Below are 21,802 nucleotides of genomic sequence, written 5' to 3'. Positions count from 1 at the left end.
CTTCAAACAACTGACAGCTAATATTTTACCATTATATTTGGTGTTTATGATGGCATATTTTTGGTGTTTAATGAAGGGTAGATCATGTCAGAGTCTTGGAGTAAGATCACATATGATTTGATCCTTTGTTTTGGAAAAAGAGTAGGCGGTGAGATAGAGTGTGTTTTGTCTCAATTGACCCAAGACTCCTGGCACTTAAGGAAGTGACCTACATGTGCCCCACACTGCCTCCCAAAGAGCGAAGGACAGTAAGGTGATGTTCTCTCAACTTGTGGTGGAGAAGTCCTTTGTGGTATTTGGAAGTCAAAGTCAAGCATCTACTGAATAATTAAATACTGATATTGGAGAGGTTGTATTTAAAGTTGCAAGATTTTGGGGTAAAATCGATTTATATTAAGAAACAATTGAATGCAGGGAGATGGGTTACATCTGCAGTCAGATTGAAAGAAACTCCACGGAAAGAGATGGCTGGAGAATCCTGGTTCATGTCCTATACCTCAGGAGGGGTAGTAGGCATAAGTAAGTAAAGTACGTATTCCAAGTGAATGCCCATAAATACCAATTTGTAAAAAAAAACTCCCTCAGAATGACCTGGCATATTGGGTGATCAAGAATTCTGAGTGGTTAAAATAATCTCTATCCAAAACCCTGGAGTATTGGACACATTTACAGATGCACAGCTTTCCATCATAATCAATTTTTATTTAATAGATTTTTATCATGAATTATTATTTTGTCAGTGCATAATGAAAAACCAGATTAGGTAGCAGCTACGTACCAGACAAACTATAGACAATACATCTCTGCAACCAGAAAGACATGATGGATTAAACAGTATATTATTTTCAAATTTGTCTTTCAGTGCAAAAAGTTACGGATGAAAATCTGGTCACCTAGGTTTAATTTTTCTCACTTATATTTATTATTCTACGGTTTTCAACAATTTCATTTTTGGGGAAAACCTTCCTGTCCACTCCCAGATAGGTAATCCCTACTAAATGGTCAGCAATTAATACACTTTGGCCTTTCATGGGCCCAGAGGCAAGACATTGTCCTCTGAGTCAGTATTGTCAACACCCCAGCCAAAGATAAATATTCAAGCTCTAAAAGTGTGAGACATGGCAGAAGTGGTTTTACGCCAGTTTTGGCTTAGGTATCCTAATATTTATGTATGTATTTTCTAATACACTTTTCTACTCAAGTTATCAAAAATCTGATTTCACAATTGGGTCAGATTTTCACACCTGGATGTTAGCCACAGTGATATGTGCAACAAAAAGGTTAATCCCAGATCTCCAGCCCTACTGTTTAAGGTTCACTTATCAGCCCCATCTTCCTTCCTGAGACGTGTCTGGAAGTGTAAAGGGAATATCTTCCTTTTTCAGTACAGTGTGTATCCCACACAGCTCACTAGAATGAAGCAATCCGTAAATCTGACTGGGGGATTCCTCTCCTCTTCATGTCTTCACCAGGCAGGTTTAAGATTCCAAAAAATGGAACCCAGGACCCTCCATGACCAGGATCCTTTGCAGACACACGTACTCAGTGTGCATTAACAGTATCACTACTGTTCAGCACTGATACCTCCATGCATTGTACCTTTATATGTACAAATACATTCACCACACTCACTCAGTCTGCACGCACTGTTCAGCACTGAAGCTTTTCTATATTTAACCAGGGTTTGCTATTTACAAACACACACTCTGCCAGCACACAAGCATTTTCCATGTACGCACTGCACAACACTTAACCCATCATGTATTGTAACACAAGCACACAGACTCAGATCATGCACACATTGCGCATGCACTTCACAGCACTACATCTTTTATGAAATATATTCCACGCATGCATACATACACTCAGTACATGCACTAACATCACATGCGCTGCACAGTACTGCTCTATCCCTGTCCTGTACTGTACCCTTCCCAGGCACACACACATCCAGCACAGTCACTTCTCCGGCGCTGCACAGAACTCCACTTCTACCTGATGTAGGCCAAGGGTGAATTAAGCACACAATAGCGGAACTTTTAAAAAGGGGAATGAGTCTGTAGGCCTCACTCCCGTGACACAAGGTAAAAAGGTCCTGTTTATTACTACTGATCACAACACGGTATGCTGTCACCACCGCGCTCGTGCTGCTTAACTCCTGGAAAAGGCAGTAGCCTTCCACCACTATGAGGGTAGCGCTTTCGGCACTCCTATGGGTCCAACAAGACGGCAATACGCGAGACAGGCCTATGTCCTGGTGCACACGCATGATCTGTGTTCGCCTATGACAAAAACATCAGCATTAGTGATCCAGACAACAGTATAGTTGTGCACTAATGACAAGGGTACACGTCTTCAACCATACAAAATACTTTTTCCATCCAACACACTCCACGTGCCAAAAGCAGTGATAGCAGTCTTAGCCTGGAGTAATGGGCTCTCAAACCTTCCAACAACAGATTTTTGGCCAGTGCACAGCAGATTTTAATGCTGAGGACTATCCACCTTGATAGGCTCTTCCTCTGCACAGCCTGCCCCTTTTTTTCATCTTGTAAAACCCCACACAAATCTGGAAGTACATTCTGTAATCTTTGGTACAATCAACATAAAAGATTAAAGGCCTTTTAAGTTCCAACTGATGAAGCTTCTCCTCTTCTTTCGAGGGGTGAGGTGGAGAAAAAACACTGGCAGTATAATGGATTGCCTAAAGTGGAAAGTCAAAACTTTGGGCAAAAAAGATGCCCCAGTGCCTTTGTCAGGGAAGAAAGGTGGTGTAGAGCAGTAGCATCGACAGTGCCTTAAGCTCACTTATGTGTCAAGCTGAAGTAATCGTGATGAGGAAGACAGTCTTTAAAATGAAGAGATGAAGGGAGCAGCTATGCATCAGCTCAAATGTTGTTTAGATGAGAAATGTGAAGACCAAATTAAGGTCCAACTGTGGCATCACAGTCTGGGAGTAAAAACTGCATGTCAAACCTTTAGAAACTTCATCACAACAGGTGATTTAGCAAGGACAGGGCCGCTGACAAATGTAGAAAAGCCAAACGGCAATCAAATAATCATTATAAGTGCTCACTGCAGGGCCTTGCTGGGTCAATGACAAAACAAACATTTGACAGCTGGCTCGTAGAGGTCCAGACATGCGCATACCACAACAGGCCAAAAATGTGTCCCATCGTCCAGCATAAATGGACTTTGTGCAAGGAAGTCTGGTGGCATGGATGACATCCAGCACTTCAGGCAACAGATCAAACGCAGTCAATTGTTGCCGATTAAACTCCATGCACGGAGGTGTAGAGAGCGCAGGTTCAGGTGAAGGACTCTGTCTTACTCCTGTGGCAGAAGACCCTCTGTAAGTGGTAGCCTGATCGGAGGGCAGATACTCATTCCCAAATATTTTGTGTAACACACCCTCCTGGCCCGATTGAGAGCCATTAGGATGACTTGGGCCTGGTTGTTCCTGATATTTTTTAGAACTTGGGGAAAGAGGGGCAGAGATAAGAAGGTGTACAGAAATCCTGTGTCCCATTCCAGCCATACTACATCTACTAGAAAGCGTCTTTGCAGACAGTTGATCGCACAAAACATTTGGCACTTCGCATTTTCAGCTGAGGAGAAAGGATCTATCCAGGGTTCTCCCCCCTGCAGGGCGACGCCCTGCACCACCTCAGGATGTAGGCAGCATTCGTGATCTGAAAGATGCTGCTTGTTTAGCACATCTGCAATGACATTCAAGGATCCCACCAGGTGATTTACAATCAGGGAAACGCCCTGATGATCCAACCAACTCCAGAGGTGCAGAGTCTCCTGACACAGGATTCAAGACCCCACTCGGTCCTACTTGTTGCAATACCACATGGCAGTGATGTCCGTGAATACCTGGCCTAGCCTCCCTTTGATGGGTGGCACAAAGGCAATAACGTAATAAAAAACACACATTGGTTTATGCTATTACACAACGTCTATTAATATATCAGGAGAGTGGTAAGTTAAAGATTTGTGACACACAGTCATATACAAATGAGCATTCAAATGTACATGCCATATTACATTTTTACAAAAGATAATGAGATTTGTGAAACAAGAATTTCAATGGTTCAAAAAAAATGGCACCTCCGCTTGCAACTTCTTTACTGACTTCATGTTACGGGTTAGTTCTTAGTACAGAACGAAAATGCACAAGATTGTGAAGTCAAATGCAACTCCTGTACAGCTTAAAAAGCATGACTGGATAAACCCAGAAAATTAGCATGCAGTTTGTGCACATTTTACCCTGGTGCACATACGGTTTCATCTGTATTACACATCCAGCACAAGTGGTGAGTTTGTATTCTCCAACAGTGCCCAGTTTCTGTAATACAGCCACATCATTACCTCGTGCTGCACCTCTCCACTGCTGCAAGACGGAGACAAGGGAGCTTTTTAAAGGGAAATTGTGCCGTGTATAACGCATGCGTTAACTTTGCAACTCTGTGAGCTACTGCAAGAGCTGCAGACAGATAACGAGAGATGCACGGACGTAGCTTCGGGGGGGGGATAGCTTGACGTGTGACACCTCGCCCCCCAAATAAATGCATGATCGGTAGCTGGGAGCCGAGTTAAGTCTGTTATCTCTGGTTGACTGTTTCTCGTTGTACGCAAAGAATGAAAGAAAAAACAGGGACCTGTGATGTTAACAATAGAGAGAAAGAGATCTGAAGGCTGATTTTCATAATGTGCAACCAGATAAGCTAAAACCGATGCCGGCTTCTCTGCTTGTTTTAATTGAGTGATCCTAGGCAAATAGCCTCTGTTTTCGTTGTGATCACATGAGCGTACTTTGTAATGCTTGAGTTCAGGATGTGGAGACTACAACCATCTCTTGTGATTGATTTAATAGACTATTATGTATGTTGTTCCATCAATAGGAACCTAGGCCACGAGGCTTTTACAGGACTACTGATTTGTCTCTTAGTTAACTAATGGCATTGTCATTGAGAGGCAACGCATGAATGAGTTCACTTTTCATAAATGTGTGTCTATGTTGTGATATATTCTGATGCACTAATGTGAAACCCTTCTGCATGTTAAGGAAAAACACTTTTATGAATATTCAAGAGATTGTGTTACAATTTTATATTATGTTTGTCGCATGACATACATGCCAAACGTTTTCTTGGCTCGGTTTATGCAGGGACTCTTAGAGTAAAGCCAAACCCATGGCTCCGTTCGCTATATTAAATTTGCCTATGCGCTGTCCTCTATTTATGACTCGGGGTATGCACATGGGGCCATCAGTCACTTGGTAAAATGGCCTGTAAAAGGTGAGGACTAGAAGCATGGAGCCCTGCCAACATGCACTGATTTGACAACTCTACCATCAAGCCTTCTTGTAGTGGAGATGAAGAAGCGTGTGCGCAATTAAAATCGTTTAAAGTGAGGGACTCCAGGCCATTGTGTTGTATGTGAAAGTAGTCACGAGTTTCCAGGGAGAAATATCCGGCCCAGATGGAATGGGCAGGGGTGTAGCTTCTCCAGGGGGATGTGGTGTGTGACACCCCTCAACTTCAATCTCATTTTGGTAGTAGAGCCTGGAGGCCTAGAGTCCGGTCTGCTATGTCGGTGTCGGTTTCTATAGTTGTTTTCATTTCACTAAAAGGTTTAAATTTGTTCACTTTTGGATCAGAATCTTAAATATATATTGTGCTTAGTTTACCAAAAATGTAGTAAATCTGCACCCATAGACGTACTCCATAAATGGGTGCAAATTTACTACTTTTTGACATTCACAAACGTTGACAGCAGTAGGTTTGGAAAGCTGCGCACGTTTTTATGTTTCTCTATGTGGATTTGTATGGGTGGGCGTATGTCTGTGAAGGTATGTGATTTGGTAAAAGTGGTTGAGTAATTCAGCATTAGGAAAGATAAGTAAGCAGCAGGGCCAGGCAAAAGCCTGTCCCCAACGTCACTATGGTCATCCATCTCACCCCGCCCCATATTGTCTTACCCATTGATTCATTCATGCACCCTTCTGTTCACCCATCTATAAACTAAATCTATTCAACATTCCACACAAATACAAATTCGCCAATCAATGAAGGAAACTGCTCTGTGTGCGGATGCACTCGTTGTACAAGAGCAGAATGCTGCCACTCATAGTGGAGTTGGTCTACGGCTGAAGTAGTCTGACCCATTGCCCCATGGTGTGTGCTGAAGTGGGCGGAAGAAAAATATGAAGGCTAGAACAGATGAATGAATGAAGAAGACTGGCTCACAGCCCCTATAATTATGTGACTATTAGAATCAATATAAATATAAGTAATTATACAATTTTAAGTATATGGAAAGCTATGCCAGTCTCAAGATTCCACGCATACTACTGGCAATCAAATTCCAAAAAGGTGATGGGATGAATGCTTGCAAATAGTCTTACCAGTGGTAATCCCTCAGAGTAGCATTCCAACCCATCGTTTTGAGCCAACTGTGCCACATTAGATAGAGCCCCACCTAATGCAAATCAGTACTGACCCTGTTCCTCATGGAAACAGTCTATCCTGAACCTTGGTGATCGCACACCTTCAACCTCCAGCCCACTGCTTTTTAGCTGTGAAATCGGAGTCCCGCACCCCCGAACCTCACTGAGTAAGCTACGCCCCTGGAGTACTGACGGCCGCCATTCACTGTTTCCAAGTCGGGCTGTGTGCAGCTGGATCACTAGTTTATGCTGTTACTGTGTGCAACGTCGGTGAAGACGGACACATGTAGTTGACACTACTTTGACAGGTTGACCCTGGGGAACCCTTACAAAAGCTATGTGAGCTTGCACCATGTCACAGAGGGTGATGCGTTCTCACTTAGGTGCAAAACACTGGAAAGTTGAAAATAATTCAAGTGAAGAACAGTGGTCGAGTTAACCCTTACTGGAAATGTTCTTGGGATTCAATCCTTCAGAGAAGACCAGAACCTTGGGAACTGAACCAGTGCGCTTTACAATGAATTGTGTTGGGCACAGAGCAGTACAAACTTTACATTTAAATTCCTAATCCTTAGTGCCACCTTTTATGTTAAGTTTAGCATTGAAGCATTTCAAGTGCCAGCCACCTCCCTGCCCTCTGGACATTGTCAAATTGCATGTAACACAATTTGTGTAAATATTTCACCATCTCTATAAATGGAACACCTAGGCTACAAGTCTTGCAAAGATTACCTGTGCTCCATAGATATATTTATCCAACATCTTGCCTCCTATTGTTTGTCCTCCAATATCCCAGACTTGAAGGGTAACGTTCAAGTTTCCTGAAAAATATAAACAAGAAAGAAGGTAAAGTAAAATCAATGATGGTAATGTATGATTGCAATAAACAAAGACAAATATTTGTTGTGCTTTTAATGATCTTAATTATACAGGCTAGACTGAAGCTTAATCTCTGAACTACAAGAACAGTGATTGAATATTCATAATATGAATAGGAAAACAGCCAGTTTGCATAGTCATCCTATACAACTTAAGTGGTGTGATGTACTCTGAAATACCAAGCTGGGCAGGTATGGCACTTATGAACAAGAACAAGCAGTGACAAAGCAAAAAGGCTAAAGTGCTTGGCAATTGATGATCGGGTTTTTGTTTCTCTGCGTAGGTTTGTAAGAATGGGCGTATGGCTGCGGAATGTATGCGGCTAGCTGAAAGTGGTTGAGGGATTCGGCATAAGGACAGATGAGTGGGCAGCAGGAGCAGAGAAAAGCCTCCCGCCCCCAACATGACTACGGCCAGCCATGTACTCACTGTTGGTCTTACCCACTGATTCATTTAAGCCATTACCTGTTCATCCATCCATAAACTTTCCACTGAACAATCCGCACGAATACAAATTTGCCAATCAATGAAAAATGACTTTAATTTTTAGGTCTCGCCCCTTTACTCCTGGCACTATTTTATTTTAGATCTCCCCTAGCGTCGCAGCGCAAATGCGCTGCCATCGCTTTGCAAGACATGCAGTCTATAATGTAGTGTGGAAGCTTAGTGGAAGCTCCGCCCACTCGCTGCCCATTGACTTTTGTCTTAAATGCTGCCTTCCGATTGGTTCGAGGCTCGCTAGTCCCTCCTCATTCATCATTTGTATCCTTCCACGGCTATTGGCCCCTTTACTCCTAACACTATTTTTTTCCCTGTCTCCCCACCCCATCGCCCCCTCCCTCAGTCTGTGACTTCTCACCCTCCCCCGGCCCCCCACTCCCGTTTGTGTTATCTCACCTGCCAGCACTTCCGTTTTCATCTTTATTATTGCCGCCTAGAAATATGCGAGTTCAAGATGCGTGCTGTACAAAAACTTCTCGTGTTTAATGAACTAGATTTTGATGTTACTCTAAATATAATAAGACTCTAGGCAACATTCGGAGTATGCATGGCAACTGACGCCTCTTAGTTCACAAATGGCATTGTTGTCGGGCAGGAGGAGCGGCAGTGTTTTAACTCATGCTTAAAACAAGCACTTTTAATAACTTCTTCTCAATTCAGTGCTATAATCTTGTGTACTGAGGTGACGCGCTAAAGAAATGCACTTTTTTTAATTCTGAAGAGACATTATCGCACATTTACATCATGTTTACTGTATGATTAACATGCCGATCATTTTCACGGCTCGTATACGCTTGGCTCGTCTCCGGCTGGCTCTACCTGTTAATTAATATATTGGCTCGTGCACCTCTAACAAAGAGAGATGAATGGATACATGACAGTGAGCCCGGTAGATGGTAGAGAAATAGACTGGTGCAGATAAACAGACAAAGTCAGTCTCCATTGCCTCACGTCAGAATCATCACTTTCAATAACCTGGAAATCTGCCAGCAACTCCTGCCTGCCCCAACCTCATCCTCCTCACATATTCTTAGCAGAAGTGGCAGATTCTGAGCTGTGTCCTGCTGGTGCAGAGGTGTACGGCAGAGTCTGTAGTAGCGCTGGGATCCCTAGCCTCTCCGGGCGGGCACCTTAGCCTTCCGGGTGCCTTCACACTCAGGATAAATGAATACATTTTGTTCTGTGCTTTAGTCGCTCCTCTGTGAGCACTGTCTGGTTGTTGAAGCTCTGTGTTAATAAACACATTCAGAGAGGTGGTTGTGTACAAACAAACAACAGCCACAATACCGTACGTTTTGAACGTGTAGTTAAATACCTGCTCATCGAGTACCTCATTGGCTGATTATTCCATGGCACTACCAAAATTACATTTGGACACATTTGCTCAACTGTAAAACACTCCCTTCTATGGATCATTTAACAGCTTAGGGCTTTGGGGTTAGGTAACCTAATTTGGATATGGGGTAAAAGAGTAAATACAACAATTAATGCAATGAAACTAAGCAACCAGTACTGTCTAAAACACTGTGAAAACTGACACGCATTCTGGCATTTTGTTTAGTTAATGTCGATTTTCTCATAGATGCGCGTAAAGTACTCTTAATAACTTAATGAAATTTGCACACTTTTAACTAATAGCACCGGGCGACCTTTGACAACTAGCAATTAATACATTTTTATGTAGCCCCGAAGCCCCTCTGCCCCCGCCCCCTTGGGAAACTTCATTGCCTTCCAGTGTTTGGGGGATAACCAAGATGCAGGCGAGTGAGTCAATTAGTCTAGAAAATGAAAGAGAAGCCGGGATTCGGATTCCCATGCTTCGATCCCGATGGTTAGTCTGTAAGCACTACTTTTATTAATGAGTTTCGCATTAGTAAAGCACCACGGTGTGCATGTGTGGCGGCACTTCACCCATGAGGTATGTGCCAACAAATTGTTGACACAATCCACACTTTGCGTCTTTCTGAATATATTTATTACGAAGTGCAGGACCTTTCCAAGGGATTTTGCACACTACATACATTCACTCCAAAAATAAAACGTGTAGATAAAAAACATTGCCATTTACAGTGTAAATAGCTCTAACTCACAAATGCAAGACCTATTTGCATTGCAAATGCTTGTTTGAAACAGGGATTGGCAATCCAATAGGTCTGGCAATGGCTGCCGGCCTCTGCCCTTTGTCAACGTTTGGTATTTTGTCATGGTTCTTGTAAAACTTTATTGGTGGCGGAGCTGCCAGGCCCACGCCGAAACACATAAAAATACACCTCAACCAAAAGCTGCTACAGTAGGACCTGGCACTAGAGGGAACCGCTCTGTGTGAGGATGTGCTCCTTGTGAAAGAGAAAAATGACGTCACTCAGAGTGGAGTCAGTCTACGGCTGATGTGGTCTGATCTCATGCTTTGTGCTGAAGTGGGCGGGACAAACTGTGAATGACAGAACAGACAAATGAATAAAGAGGGCTGGCTCAAAGCTCCTATAGGTATGTTAGCATAAGTAGCTATATATATGTAAGTACATAAGTATAATCAGAAGCATATGCGCTCAGTTGACAGTACAAGGGGAACAGTCGGTGTCTTTTTTAACAATCTCCACATCTCAGATGATGTCAGACTTTTGAGCACTTGTAGTTGCAATCTGCCCACCTGCGTGCCAGCTTCCCCCTGATAAACTACTGTGGGTGTTATCACCCATAACCTGCCGAAAAGGTCAGTGTGCCGGCAAAGAAGCTCGTTTTGTCGGCTAGAGAGAATCCAGATGCAGACTAGAGGCACTTTTATTAGCTCCTTGTGAAAGAAGAATTTAATGCTACAGTGGAAAGCCTGGATTTATGAAATAACCAGCCCAAAAACATCAGTGTGTAAAGGCAGAATGTGAATGTACGTGTCATGATTTATGTGCGTAAATCTCACAATGCGCCTGTTTGCAGAGGGCGACATGCACGAGCGCTAAATGTATTTACATAAAAAGTGCATGAAATGTGGAGAACAAGTAGAAACTATATAAATATTGCATGCAGCAAGGGAGCCAGCATGTTAATGCATCAGATACTGTTCTTGGGGGCAGATTTGAAAATTGATTAGCCAAATGTATTATTTCTAATTAGCGAATATGATCTGAAAATTACAAAGTTACTGTTTTTTCACAACTGTACATTGGCCTCAATAATAATGGTAAAAGTATAAATAGACCAAATATCTAATACATTTGCGAAAATACGCATCAGAAATTCGATCAACACTCAGCCTTAGCAAGGAAAGATGAAAGATGTTGGTTCAGAAGAACCTGTAAGCACCTTCTTAAATAAGTGGCTGCCATCATTCACGCCAATCCAAAATATCAACAAAGCACTTAAGCCATTGCCGCTCTGGGGCAACCCCCTGCGGATGGTGAGGTGTACAGGAATACATTAAATAATTCTCCCTCTGCCGGTACTGTGAGAGCCTTGTTCCACAATTTTCAATGCAACAGCTATAAAACGTAACAAAACTCATGTTCAAAGCATAAAATATTTCATAAAAGAAAATCCAGTGACTGGTGTTTCAGTGACCTATAACCTATACTGAGAGTCTACATGGTTTTGTCAAATACGATGTTGAATCTAGAGACATAGAACCGAAAAACAACTGTGACAATGTATCCTAGCAGATTTTACTCTCCATTTTCAACTCCTGCTCAAACATCATCTTCTCGATTTTCAGTGGAATATAATAAAAAACATTTAGGGGGCGATTCACAACAGTAAATTATGTCTGTAATATTTAGATTCTTAGGCATGCAAGGATTTACACAAATGGCTTCCTAGCAGCCGTATATGCATTTACGAGTGCAAATTACGCTGCCTTAAGTGCAGAAGAATCTACATTTGGAAATCTAATTAAAGGGATGGTAATGGGCGTTCTAAGGTGTAAGGCATGGTCTGCCTTCAAGTTTTGGATTGCTCACAAATAAGTATATTTGCTTACTAAAATCTGAATTTGATCACATCAAGCTATTGCCAAATGTGCATAATTAAGCCTGAACAATGACAAATTTCCTAGATGTTGTAACAGAAAGTTTCAATTTTATTAAGGACACAGAGGCACGGATTATGCTGTACTTTCTTCACTTTTATTAACAGCAGCCATGGTAAATACTGTAACAAAACTACAGTTCCTATGAACCATTGGGAATAAGGCAAACATCACTCTAAACAATCAGAAGGCAGGGTCTCTCCTCTTAGTCCCTCAACAACAAAAGTCCTCTGCCTCCTCGTTCTTCCTGCGACATAAGCTGAGTAACTCAGTCCCTCACTCCTGTTTAGATTAGTCTGTTCCTAAAGATAAAGATACAAAATTACCTCTACAAAGTCTGAAGTTAATGAGAGGCAAGAAATCAGTAGAAGAAAAGAACCTCATACATGCAAGCAGTACCAGTATCAAGAACAAGATATACGCAATATATAGGGTGAACAGATTTTGAGAATGAAAAAACGAGATTGCCATCAATCAATCAGGGGTTTATATAGTGCGCTACTCACCTGCGAGGGTCTCAAGGCGCTGGAGGGGGGGGGGGAGGGTAGAGCGGCGGCTCCGGGTCAGTCGAAGAGCCAGGTCGTGAGGTTCTTCCTGAACGAGTGCAGAGTCGGGGAGCGTCTGATGTTCACCGGGAGCTCGTGCCAGGCCTTCGCTGCAATGTAGGAGAAAACCTTCCCGTCGGTTCTCCTTCTGCAGATGTGGGGGACCGCTGCCAGGGTGAGGTCGGCAGAGCGGAGGTTCCTCTTGGGTACGTGGAAGGATAGTCTTTCGTTGAGGTATTTAGGTCCAATGTTGTTGAGGGATTTGTAGGTGTGGGTGAGGAGTTTGAAGGTGACCCTCTTTTCGACAGGGAGCCAGTGGAGGCCTTAGAGGAGTTGGGTCTTGTGCTCATGGCGCGGTGTCCCGAGGACGAGTCTGGCTGCGGCGTGCTGGATGGTTTGGAGTTTGTGCAGAAGTGTTTTGTTGATTCAGGCATAGAGGGCGTTGCCGTAGTCCAGTCTGCTGGTGATGAGTGTGTGGGTGACAGTCTTTCTCCAGTCAGGGGGATCCATTTGAAGGTCTTGTGGAGGATGCAGAGGCAGTTGAAGCTGGTGGAGGCGACGGCGTTGATCTGGCGGTTCATGGAGAGGGAGGAGTCCAGGATGATGCCAAGGTCAGAGCGTGGTCTGTGGGGTTGGTGGGCTCCCGAGGGCAGAGGGCCACCAGATGCTGTCCCAGGCGGAGGTGCAGGGTCCGAGGATGAAGACCTCGGTTTTCTCGGAGTTGAGCTTCAGGCAGCTGTCCTTCATCCAGGCTGCCACGTTCTTCATTCCTTCCTGGAAGCATAGTCTGGAGTCTTCGGGATTATTCGTGAGCGAGAGGATGAGCGGAGTGTCGTCGGCGTAGGATACGATTCTGAGCCCATGCTGTCCGACGATGGCGCCGAGGGGGGCCATGTAGACGTTGAAGAGCGTGGGGCTGAGTGATGATCCCTGGGGCACTCCGCAGCTGATTTCTGTGGGTTTAGAGAGGAAGGGGGAATTCAGATTCTCTGGGTTCTGTCGTAGAGGAAGGATCGGATCTAGTTGAGGGCGGCTCCTTGAACTCCCGCGTTGTGTAGTCTGGCTGTGAGCGTGCGGTGTGAGACGGTGTCGAAAGCTGCAGAGAGGTCTAGAAGGATGATGGCCGCAGTGTGTCCTTGATCCAGTAGCCTGCAGATGTCGTTGGTGGCTGCGAGGAGGGCGGTTTCGGTGCTGTGGTTGCTGCGGAATCCGGATTGGGAGGCGTCTAGGATGGAGTTCTCTTCTATGAAGGCCGTCAGCTGGGTGTTTATGATTCTCTCGGTGACTTTGGCCACGAAGGGGAGGAGAGAGATGGGCCGGTAGTTTTTCAGGTCTGTAGGGTCGAGCGTAGGTTTCTTGAGAAGGAGTTTTACCTCAACCCATTTCCAGTCTTTTGGGAAGATGTCTGATCTGAGGGAGTCGTTGATAGTTCTTCTTAGTTCGGGTGCGATGACGGTGGTGGCCCTGTGGAATATGTGTGGCAGGCAGGGGTCCGTAGGGGATCCTGAGTGGGTTTTCTTCATGGTCGCGGTGATGTGTTTGATGGTAGCGGGGTCCCAGGACGTGATGGTAGGCATATTGGCAGGGGTCGGTAGGGGGGTGGTTTTCGTCGTTAGTTCGTTGAAGTTGTTGTAGAGTGCCTTGATCTTTAGATGGAAGTAGGAGCTGAGCTTGTTGCAGAGTTCCTGGGAGGGTGTGAAGTCCGTGGCTTCGCAGGTGGGTTTGGCGAACTGTTTTATGACGTTGAACAGTTCCTTGGTGTTGGTCTGAACCTTGTCTCTTATGAAGGTTTGTTTGGTCTTTCTTATGCGTTGTTGGTAATCCTTCAGGGCGCTCTTGTGGTTGTTCCGTGATTCTGTGGTTTTCAGGTTTCGCCAGGTCTTTTCTAGGCATCTGCAGGAGCGTCTGGACTCTTGAAGTTCAGTGGTGAACCAGGCGGCTTTTAGAGGGCGTTGTTTGGCAGGGAGGCGGAGGGGTGCGAGTGTGTCGGTGCAGCAGGAGATCCAGCGGTGAAATTCCCTGGCTGCAGAGTTGGTGTCGCTCATAGTGATGGGGGGGTTTTGATGGAGGGTGGTGCTGAGGTGTTCCTCTGTGACCTTGCTCCAGTTCCGTCGTGGTGGGGGCGGGGCGGGTTTGGGTGTGGTGGTGGTGGTGTTGAAAGTGAAGTGGACGCAGTGGTGGTCCATCCAGAGGGGCTGGGTGGCATGGCTGAAGCGAATGTTGGTTCCTCCCGCGAAGGGCCTGTATCACCGTTCTTCTTATTTCGGTCGGGATCCACTTGTAGATCCTGCGGAGCATGAGGAGGGTGTTGTAGCAGGAGGAGGAGACGGCGTTGACCTGTTTAGACATTGAGAGGGAGGAGTCGAGGATGAATCCCAGGTTGCATGCACGGTCGGTGGGTGTCGGTGCTGTTCGCAGTGTGGTCGGCCACCAGGAGTTGTCCCAGGCTGAGGGGGTGGGTCCGAGGATGAGGACCTCCATCTTGTCCGAGATCAGCTTCAGACGGCTGCTCCTCATCTAGTCGGCGACGGCCTTCATTCCCTCGTGGAGGTTGGTTTTGGCGGTGTGTGGGTCCTTGGTGAGGGAGAGGATGAGCTGGGTGTCGTCGGCGTAGGAGATGATGTTGAGGTCGTGGTGGTCACATTTATTAAAATAGAAATATTTTTTGTAAACATATGATCCAGTGCTGTAAAACATCTCGAAATTACGGCTTAAATGCCAAATTGACCCAAATTATACAGTTCATGAATAATGTATTAAGTGAAAAATGTAAAAAATACTGAAAGTGCTCCCTGAACGTGGAAATAAAAATATATCAACGTATATTCTCCAAACAAGTGAAAAAAATATATATAATATAAAAATATATCATAGACATATCAAATCCCTAATACCCCGCTATATATGTCACATACTATTCATCTATTGGCTTTACCGTATGGTTCATATTAGACCATTACTCAGTGGGATCGATTCACTGCAGTGCATTTTCCATTCATAGCTAATGCCTTTTATACACCTCAGTAAATCTTGTACGATCTCAAATTACTTTTTTCAATAAATAATTAAAGTGACATTGTGCAACAGTACTTCTAATGCCATTAAGGTGCAAATGTAGAGAGATCTGAAATTTAAGTTTTCACAGGTGTGCAAACAGTCGCAGTATATTGTTGGATTCATTAAGTTTAACCAATATCTCAAAATTAACCAAATTTCATTGAAGTTACAGATGATACCTTAAGAAACAATGTTGATAACAACTACAAAAAGACCCTGTCTAAAATGACCGGAGATAAGACACAAAGATAAAAACTACCCTATGTCTAAAAAACCACTCATTAAAAACAAGGCCACTTATGAAAAAGTGTGTATATTGTTCATTGGATAATTCCAAATTGCAATAAAAAAGGCTATAATTCAGCCTCTCTATATAAATTACATAAAAACAATTTCATTTCTTTAAATTCATCATACTGGTGGTTGATATATCTACAGTTGTATGCTAGAGAAGACTAAAATTGCTGATCATAGGTAAGTGTGAAGGTCTTCCGTTATATTGAGCCCTCCCGGAGACTTGGAATCGAACTCCAATATATAGCTAGTCTCCAAGAGTCGCAATTTAGCTTCTCTATCCCCCCCTCTTTTTGTCATGGGGATGGCTTCAATAGCAAAATAACGCAGATGTTGTGGGTTGCTATCATGAACCGACTGAAAATGCCTTGCAACAGGGTAATTCTGGTCTTTATTAATTATTGCCTTTATATGTTGCAAAATACGTTTATGGACTGCAAGTTAAGGGTGTCGATCAGGTCCCAGATCTCTGTGGCGTGACAGTGCATGGAGCGCACGTTAAGAAGGATGCAAGTAAGGGTTTCGGTGGTGGTTGTATCAGGCGTGCCTTCGGTGGGCGGGAGAGCTTCGCTGATGGTGAAGGATCTGCGGCAGTGTCTGCATGAGAACTGCCCGTGGGTGGTGTTGGGCGCAGATCTTGCGCAGTCGGCGTGTCTTCCGGGGTTGAGTGCATGGAGGGTGGTTGAGTGGTAGCGGTGGGGTCTCAGAGAACCAGGGTACCTGGAGCTGGTCGCAGTCGGGTCGCAGTCAGGCGCAGCGAGGCTTGCCTTTGGAGCGCCAGCGGTCGCCATAATGTAGGGGAGGGACGTGCAGCTGGGAGGCAGGAGCGGGGCAATAGGGGGAGGGGTCAGAGGTCGTCGGCGGCGGGAAACGGAGGGGGGACGAGGAGGAGCACCAGCGAGAGCAAAGGGTAGTATGGGACTGAAAAGAAAAGAAAAAGAATCAGGCCGTAGATATAGAACTATGTTTTGGTTGGGCCCGGATCACGGTCACGAAAGGACTATACTTTAAATATTTAATGATCTATATATATATATATCCACAACAACAGGTTAGCCCCAAGGAGTTTGTGCACTGACCCGTCGGTATGCCTGCCCCGCTTTGCAGAGTTCAATGTGAACATCAGCTGGCACCAGTCCTGTAAAAGCGCCAACTCCCTTCTTTCCATAAATTGCAGCACCAGCCTGGTGCCGACACGAACCTGCTCTTAAGCAGGGCAACAGCCGATTTAGCACTTTTTATTTTACTGTTGCCTGCCTGCAAGTTTTCAATTAAACGCTGTGAACTACGTATCTTCTGGCGGTTGAACTCCTTGGGGCTAATATATATATATATTATCTACTGGCAGTCGCCAGTAGATAGTTATAGTTAGGACCTATTTTCCATAGGAAATCCGCAACATTCTATTTGTAATAACGTTGTCGCCGGTTGACGAATCCTCGCAAAATTTTCCAAACTTTTGTCCAGCTCCGCTCCACTCCTGGTGCCGACACGAACCTGCTCTTAAGCAGGGCAACGTCCGATTTAGCATTTTTTATTTTACTGTTGCCTGCCTGCAAGTTTTCATTTAAACGTAGTGAACTACGTATCTTCTGGCGGTTGAACTCCTTGGGGCTAATATATATATATATATATATATATATATATATTACCCACTAGGGTAAGATTTATCATAGCTGTTTTCTATGTAGTCAACAGCGAGTTAATGTGTGATGATATTAAGTTTAAATGTGTTAGCATACATTCAACAGTATGTGATTCGCGTATTTTGCTTTGTTGTAAAATGGGATTATTTCTATCTCTATGACTAAATGGTTGGGTAACCATGACAATGTTGGATTTAAAAACATGGCAATTGTGCTGTACCTGTGTTCAGTGACCAAGGCGGCAAGACCATCGAAACGCGTTTGGCCATTCTGTTGTGAATAAATATTTTTCTTTGACGAAATCTCCCACGGAGTCAGCGCCTCTTCAATTATAGTTGAACTGGATTGTCGAATATATATATATATATATATATATATATGGGGCTAGATGTTGTGTTGGATGTTTGGCCAGACGATTCTTTTGTTTGTATTTTGAGGAGAGTATCTCTATCATGGCGCATTTTGAAATGGCTGCTTCTATACACTTTTTGGGGTAACCCCGTTGGAGAAATCTTATACGGCTGTTGTGTTGGGCTTTGAGTAGTTCATTATTAGTGCTACAGATTCTCTTTAGCCGGATCATCTCTCCATATGGGATACTCTGTATGAGATGTTTGGGATGTAAGCCGGTTGCATGAAGCACTGAGTTGACTGCCGTGGGCTTTCTATGAATTTTAGTTTCAATACTCCCATTATCTATGTAAATTTCAACATCCAAAAAAGTGACTTTTGAATCACTAATCTCGTATGTGAAATTCAGATTGATGTCATTTATGTTGAGTTTGTCCACAAATGTTCTAGCCTCAACCTCAGTACCATCCCATATCAAAAACAGGTCGTCTATGTAACGCCACCAACATTTTACTTTGTTTTCCAAAATGTCAGAAAAGTTTCTATGTAGGACCAGTTCCTCCCACCACCCCATATGGAGGCAGGCGTAACTCGGTGAGAAACTGGCCCCCATAGCTACGCCTCGTAGTTGTTGATAGACATTGTTCTGAAATAAAAACAGATTATTGTGAAGACAAAAATCAATCATGTCAACTAGCATTTTGTTATGGGCTTTGTGGATAGGTGCCCTTTTTCCCAGGTAATATTGCACTGCTTTCAGGCCATCATTGTGATTGATGCTCGTATATAATGCTGTGATGTCCATGGTTATTAGTAAGTAACCTTGTTCCCACTTAAAATCATGAATTTTTGTTAAAAAGTCCCTAGTGTCTCTTAAATATGAGGGCAGTGCTTGTACAAACTCCTGAAGGAAATAGTCTATGTATTGTGACGTGTTTTCGGTCAGACTATTTCTTGCCGAGATAATTGGGCGGCCAGGTGGTTTGGTAGGATTCTTGTGCAGTTTGGGTATAAAGTAGATTTCCGGGGTTGTAGGTGTGTTGTTTCTCAGGAAACCATATTCGTCTTTATTTAGTAGCCCCAAACTCCTCCATGCCATGAGTTTGCTGTAATAGCTATTGTATGTCAATTTTAGCCTTAGAGGGTCACTTCTCCGATAGCATTGTAAATCTGTAAATTGACTTAGGGCTTCTGCGTTGTAATCTTCCTTTGTCCAGATTACCAAATTCCCACCCTTGTTGGCATTTCTTATGACAATGTCCTGGTTACTCGACAATTTCTTCATGAGATGGTGATATTTTATGTTTTGTTTATTCATATTTGTTTTGTGGGTCTCCTTACTTGTTTTGTTGATCTTTAAATTCACATTTTTTAGTCCCATGATTATTTGTTCATGGTATACATCTATAGCATCTCTTGGCATGATTGGTACAAAAACTGAACGTGGTTTGAACTTCGATGTTGACTTTAAATGTTCAGTATTGGATGTCGTTGATGTCGCTAGTTCATCTTGGGCATTTGTGGATAGTGCCAATGATTGTAAGTTTCTTAAGAGTGGCATGTCCTCATTTGTTAGGCCGTATGTTAAAGGGGAGCCACTAAGAGGAGGTGATAATGTCGCCGTATCTTTAGGATTTGTCCCTTTAATCAGGTGATATTTTCGAAGTTTTAGTTTTCGAATGGCTTTGTATACATCAATCCTGGTTGCAGCATAATTAAATGAACTTTCCGGGCAGAAAGACAATCCCAATGACAGCAGTTGTAGTTCAGCAGTGTTCAGGGCCAAAGGTGTTAAGTTGGTCACCGTGATGTTGTTACCTTTGATTTGTACATCATCTACTTCCGGTTCCATCGGCGTGTTTGATACCGCCTGGTTGGTTCTCCTTTGTTGTGCCCTTCTCCTTTCTCTTCGTGTGACTGTTTTTTTGTTGATGGTTCTTGTTGCGGTTTTTTTGGTCGAAGCGTTTGTTTTCCCTCTTCGACTAAAAAATCAAGTTCTTCAGCGAGAGAAATTGCTACTGGGATTCTTTTATCTCGGTTATCTGCCTCTGTTTCACTTTCAATTGCTGAACTTAGATCGGAGGTGGACGAGTTAACCTGTTTTGATCCCTTGTTGTTTTTGGATCCTATTTGAGAACTTGCATTGTATTTGGATATATATATATTTTATCTACTGGCGGTCGCCAGTAGATAGTTATAGTTAGGACCTATTTTCCATAGGACATCCGCAACATTCTATTTGTAATAACGTTGGCGCCGGTTGACGAATCCTCGCGAAATTTTCCAAACTTTTGGCCAGCTCCGCTCCTACCCTGAAAGTTTTGCGGTGATCCGTCAAGCGGGGGCCGAGAAAAAAGGGGGGTCCCAAAACGCGTTTTCCCCATGCAATTTCCCATAGGATCTGTTGTCGCAGCTACAGCCCGAACCGCCGAACGGAATGACACCAAATTTGGCAAAGAGGTAGTCCTCAGTTCGGACTCATGCCTTTTGCATATATGGTGTGAATCTGTTCAGTAGTTCCTGAGAAAATTAGGGTAAAAAAGTTAGTGATATCTATGGCCGCGGAGGATCCGCGGACCGTACCCGCACCGTAAGCGCACCCTCCCCGAACCGAGCGCGCACCTTCCCGATCGCGCGCTGAATGCTAATTGGCTGTCGAGTGTCTCTCTACATTCGAAACCAGGAACTGTTGGCGGCCATTTTCTGCCTCGGTAGAAGCGAGGCTGAAGATGCAAGGGGAATAAGTGTGTAAAACATATAAAGGGGGCAGAGTGGAAATACTCTGACCCTCTAGAGGTGCTTAGGGGGTCCCAGAAGGACCCCCGGGGCCCCCTTTTTAAAAAAAAAAACACAGGGAAATGCACGCACGGTGCGCGCATCCTATCGCGTTGGATGCACGGATTCTCTCGCGGTGGGTGCGCGGATCCACGGCAACGTTTTTTGAAAAAACTACAAGAAATCATTGGATGTATGACAACTTTCTACACTGAAAGGTAGGGTGTATATTTCAGTTTTTTAAAGGTATGATTGTTATTGGTTAACAAAAACAGATTGTAAGGAACATTATATATGATAAGCTGATATGTTGAAAAGTCAAGCACACTTCCAGTCTTGTGTAGGAACATTGTGTGCTGAACTTGTGACCTGTGAGCTCAGTGCAGTGTTCCATGACCTGTTTCTATGGTAACAGGCAGAAGGCAGATTAGGGGAAGGGTTGAAATGTATTTCAGTTGGAAAGGGTTGAAATGTTTAACCAATAGAAATGTGTGTTTGCTTTTGAGTTTATGTGCGAGGGATTGTGATTTGATGTTTACATGTATATGTGTGGAAAATGAAAGGGAAACTTTTTCATTCTTTGCTTTTGCTGAGAGGTGCACAGTGCAGAGATTCTGTAAAAGAAAATATGGTGAGTGATTGATATACTTCTTAATCTACAAAGGAACTTGAAAGATGAGTTATTTAATTGTGAGGGGACGTATGTAGACTATTTTGATTTTAATCAGACTAATGTATTTTTGCTGCTAAAGTGTAGGGAGTACTTTTTTTCTCTACAATGTGTGTGCATGTAGAAACCATTCTGTGATAAGCATTTGTGTTTTTCATGTGTTTGTAAACAGATAACTGTGCAGTTTTTATATTTTGGTAGAATTAGAAACCAGTCATGGTTTATGAATTTGTGAAATGAGTTATGTTATGTTTCTATACTAAAATGTAGTGCTACTTCTAGATGAAGAAATGTGTTTTGGTATAGTGCAAGGGATAGTGTTGTTTGTCTAGAATCACACAGTGAGTCTGTGTGCATTTGGGAACCACTGTGAGAGAAGCATTTGGTAACATCGTGTATTTGCTGACAGATAACTGTTTTAACTTGTCATGTTGTGAAGTTTTAGTAGCATTAGAAGACAGTTATGGCTTATGATTTGATTAAATGAGTCAGGCTTTGACAGAAAAGTGCATTCCTGAAATATGTAGATTGTGTGCAGTTCCCTTACCAGTTGCACTGTAGTGAATGAGTTTTGGTAAACTCCTAGGGATAGAGGTGCATGTCTAGAATCAC

The 21,802-nt window shown here is 43.6% G+C and overlaps 1 protein-coding gene across 1 annotated transcript in view; it reads right to left on the bottom strand.

Moving 5' to 3' along the window:
• RAB28 (RAB28, member RAS oncogene family) overlaps nt 1-21,802 on the bottom strand; it is a 712,831-nt gene that overhangs the window by 444,628 nt on the left and 246,401 nt on the right. Inside the window, exon 3 of the mRNA XM_085642409.1 lies at nt 7,187-7,275. Coding sequence (XP_085498535.1) covers nt 7,187-7,275 — 89 coding nt within the window. The remainder of the gene's footprint in view (nt 1-7,186; nt 7,276-21,802) is intronic.

This window comes from Triturus cristatus, chromosome 2_2 (assembly GCF_964204655.1).
Source record: "Triturus cristatus chromosome 2_2, aTriCri1.1, whole genome shotgun sequence".
NCBI lineage: Eukaryota > Metazoa > Chordata > Amphibia > Caudata > Salamandridae > Triturus > Triturus cristatus.
Note: the sequence above shows the minus strand (reverse complement) of the source record. Positions and strands in the feature narration are given on the sequence as shown.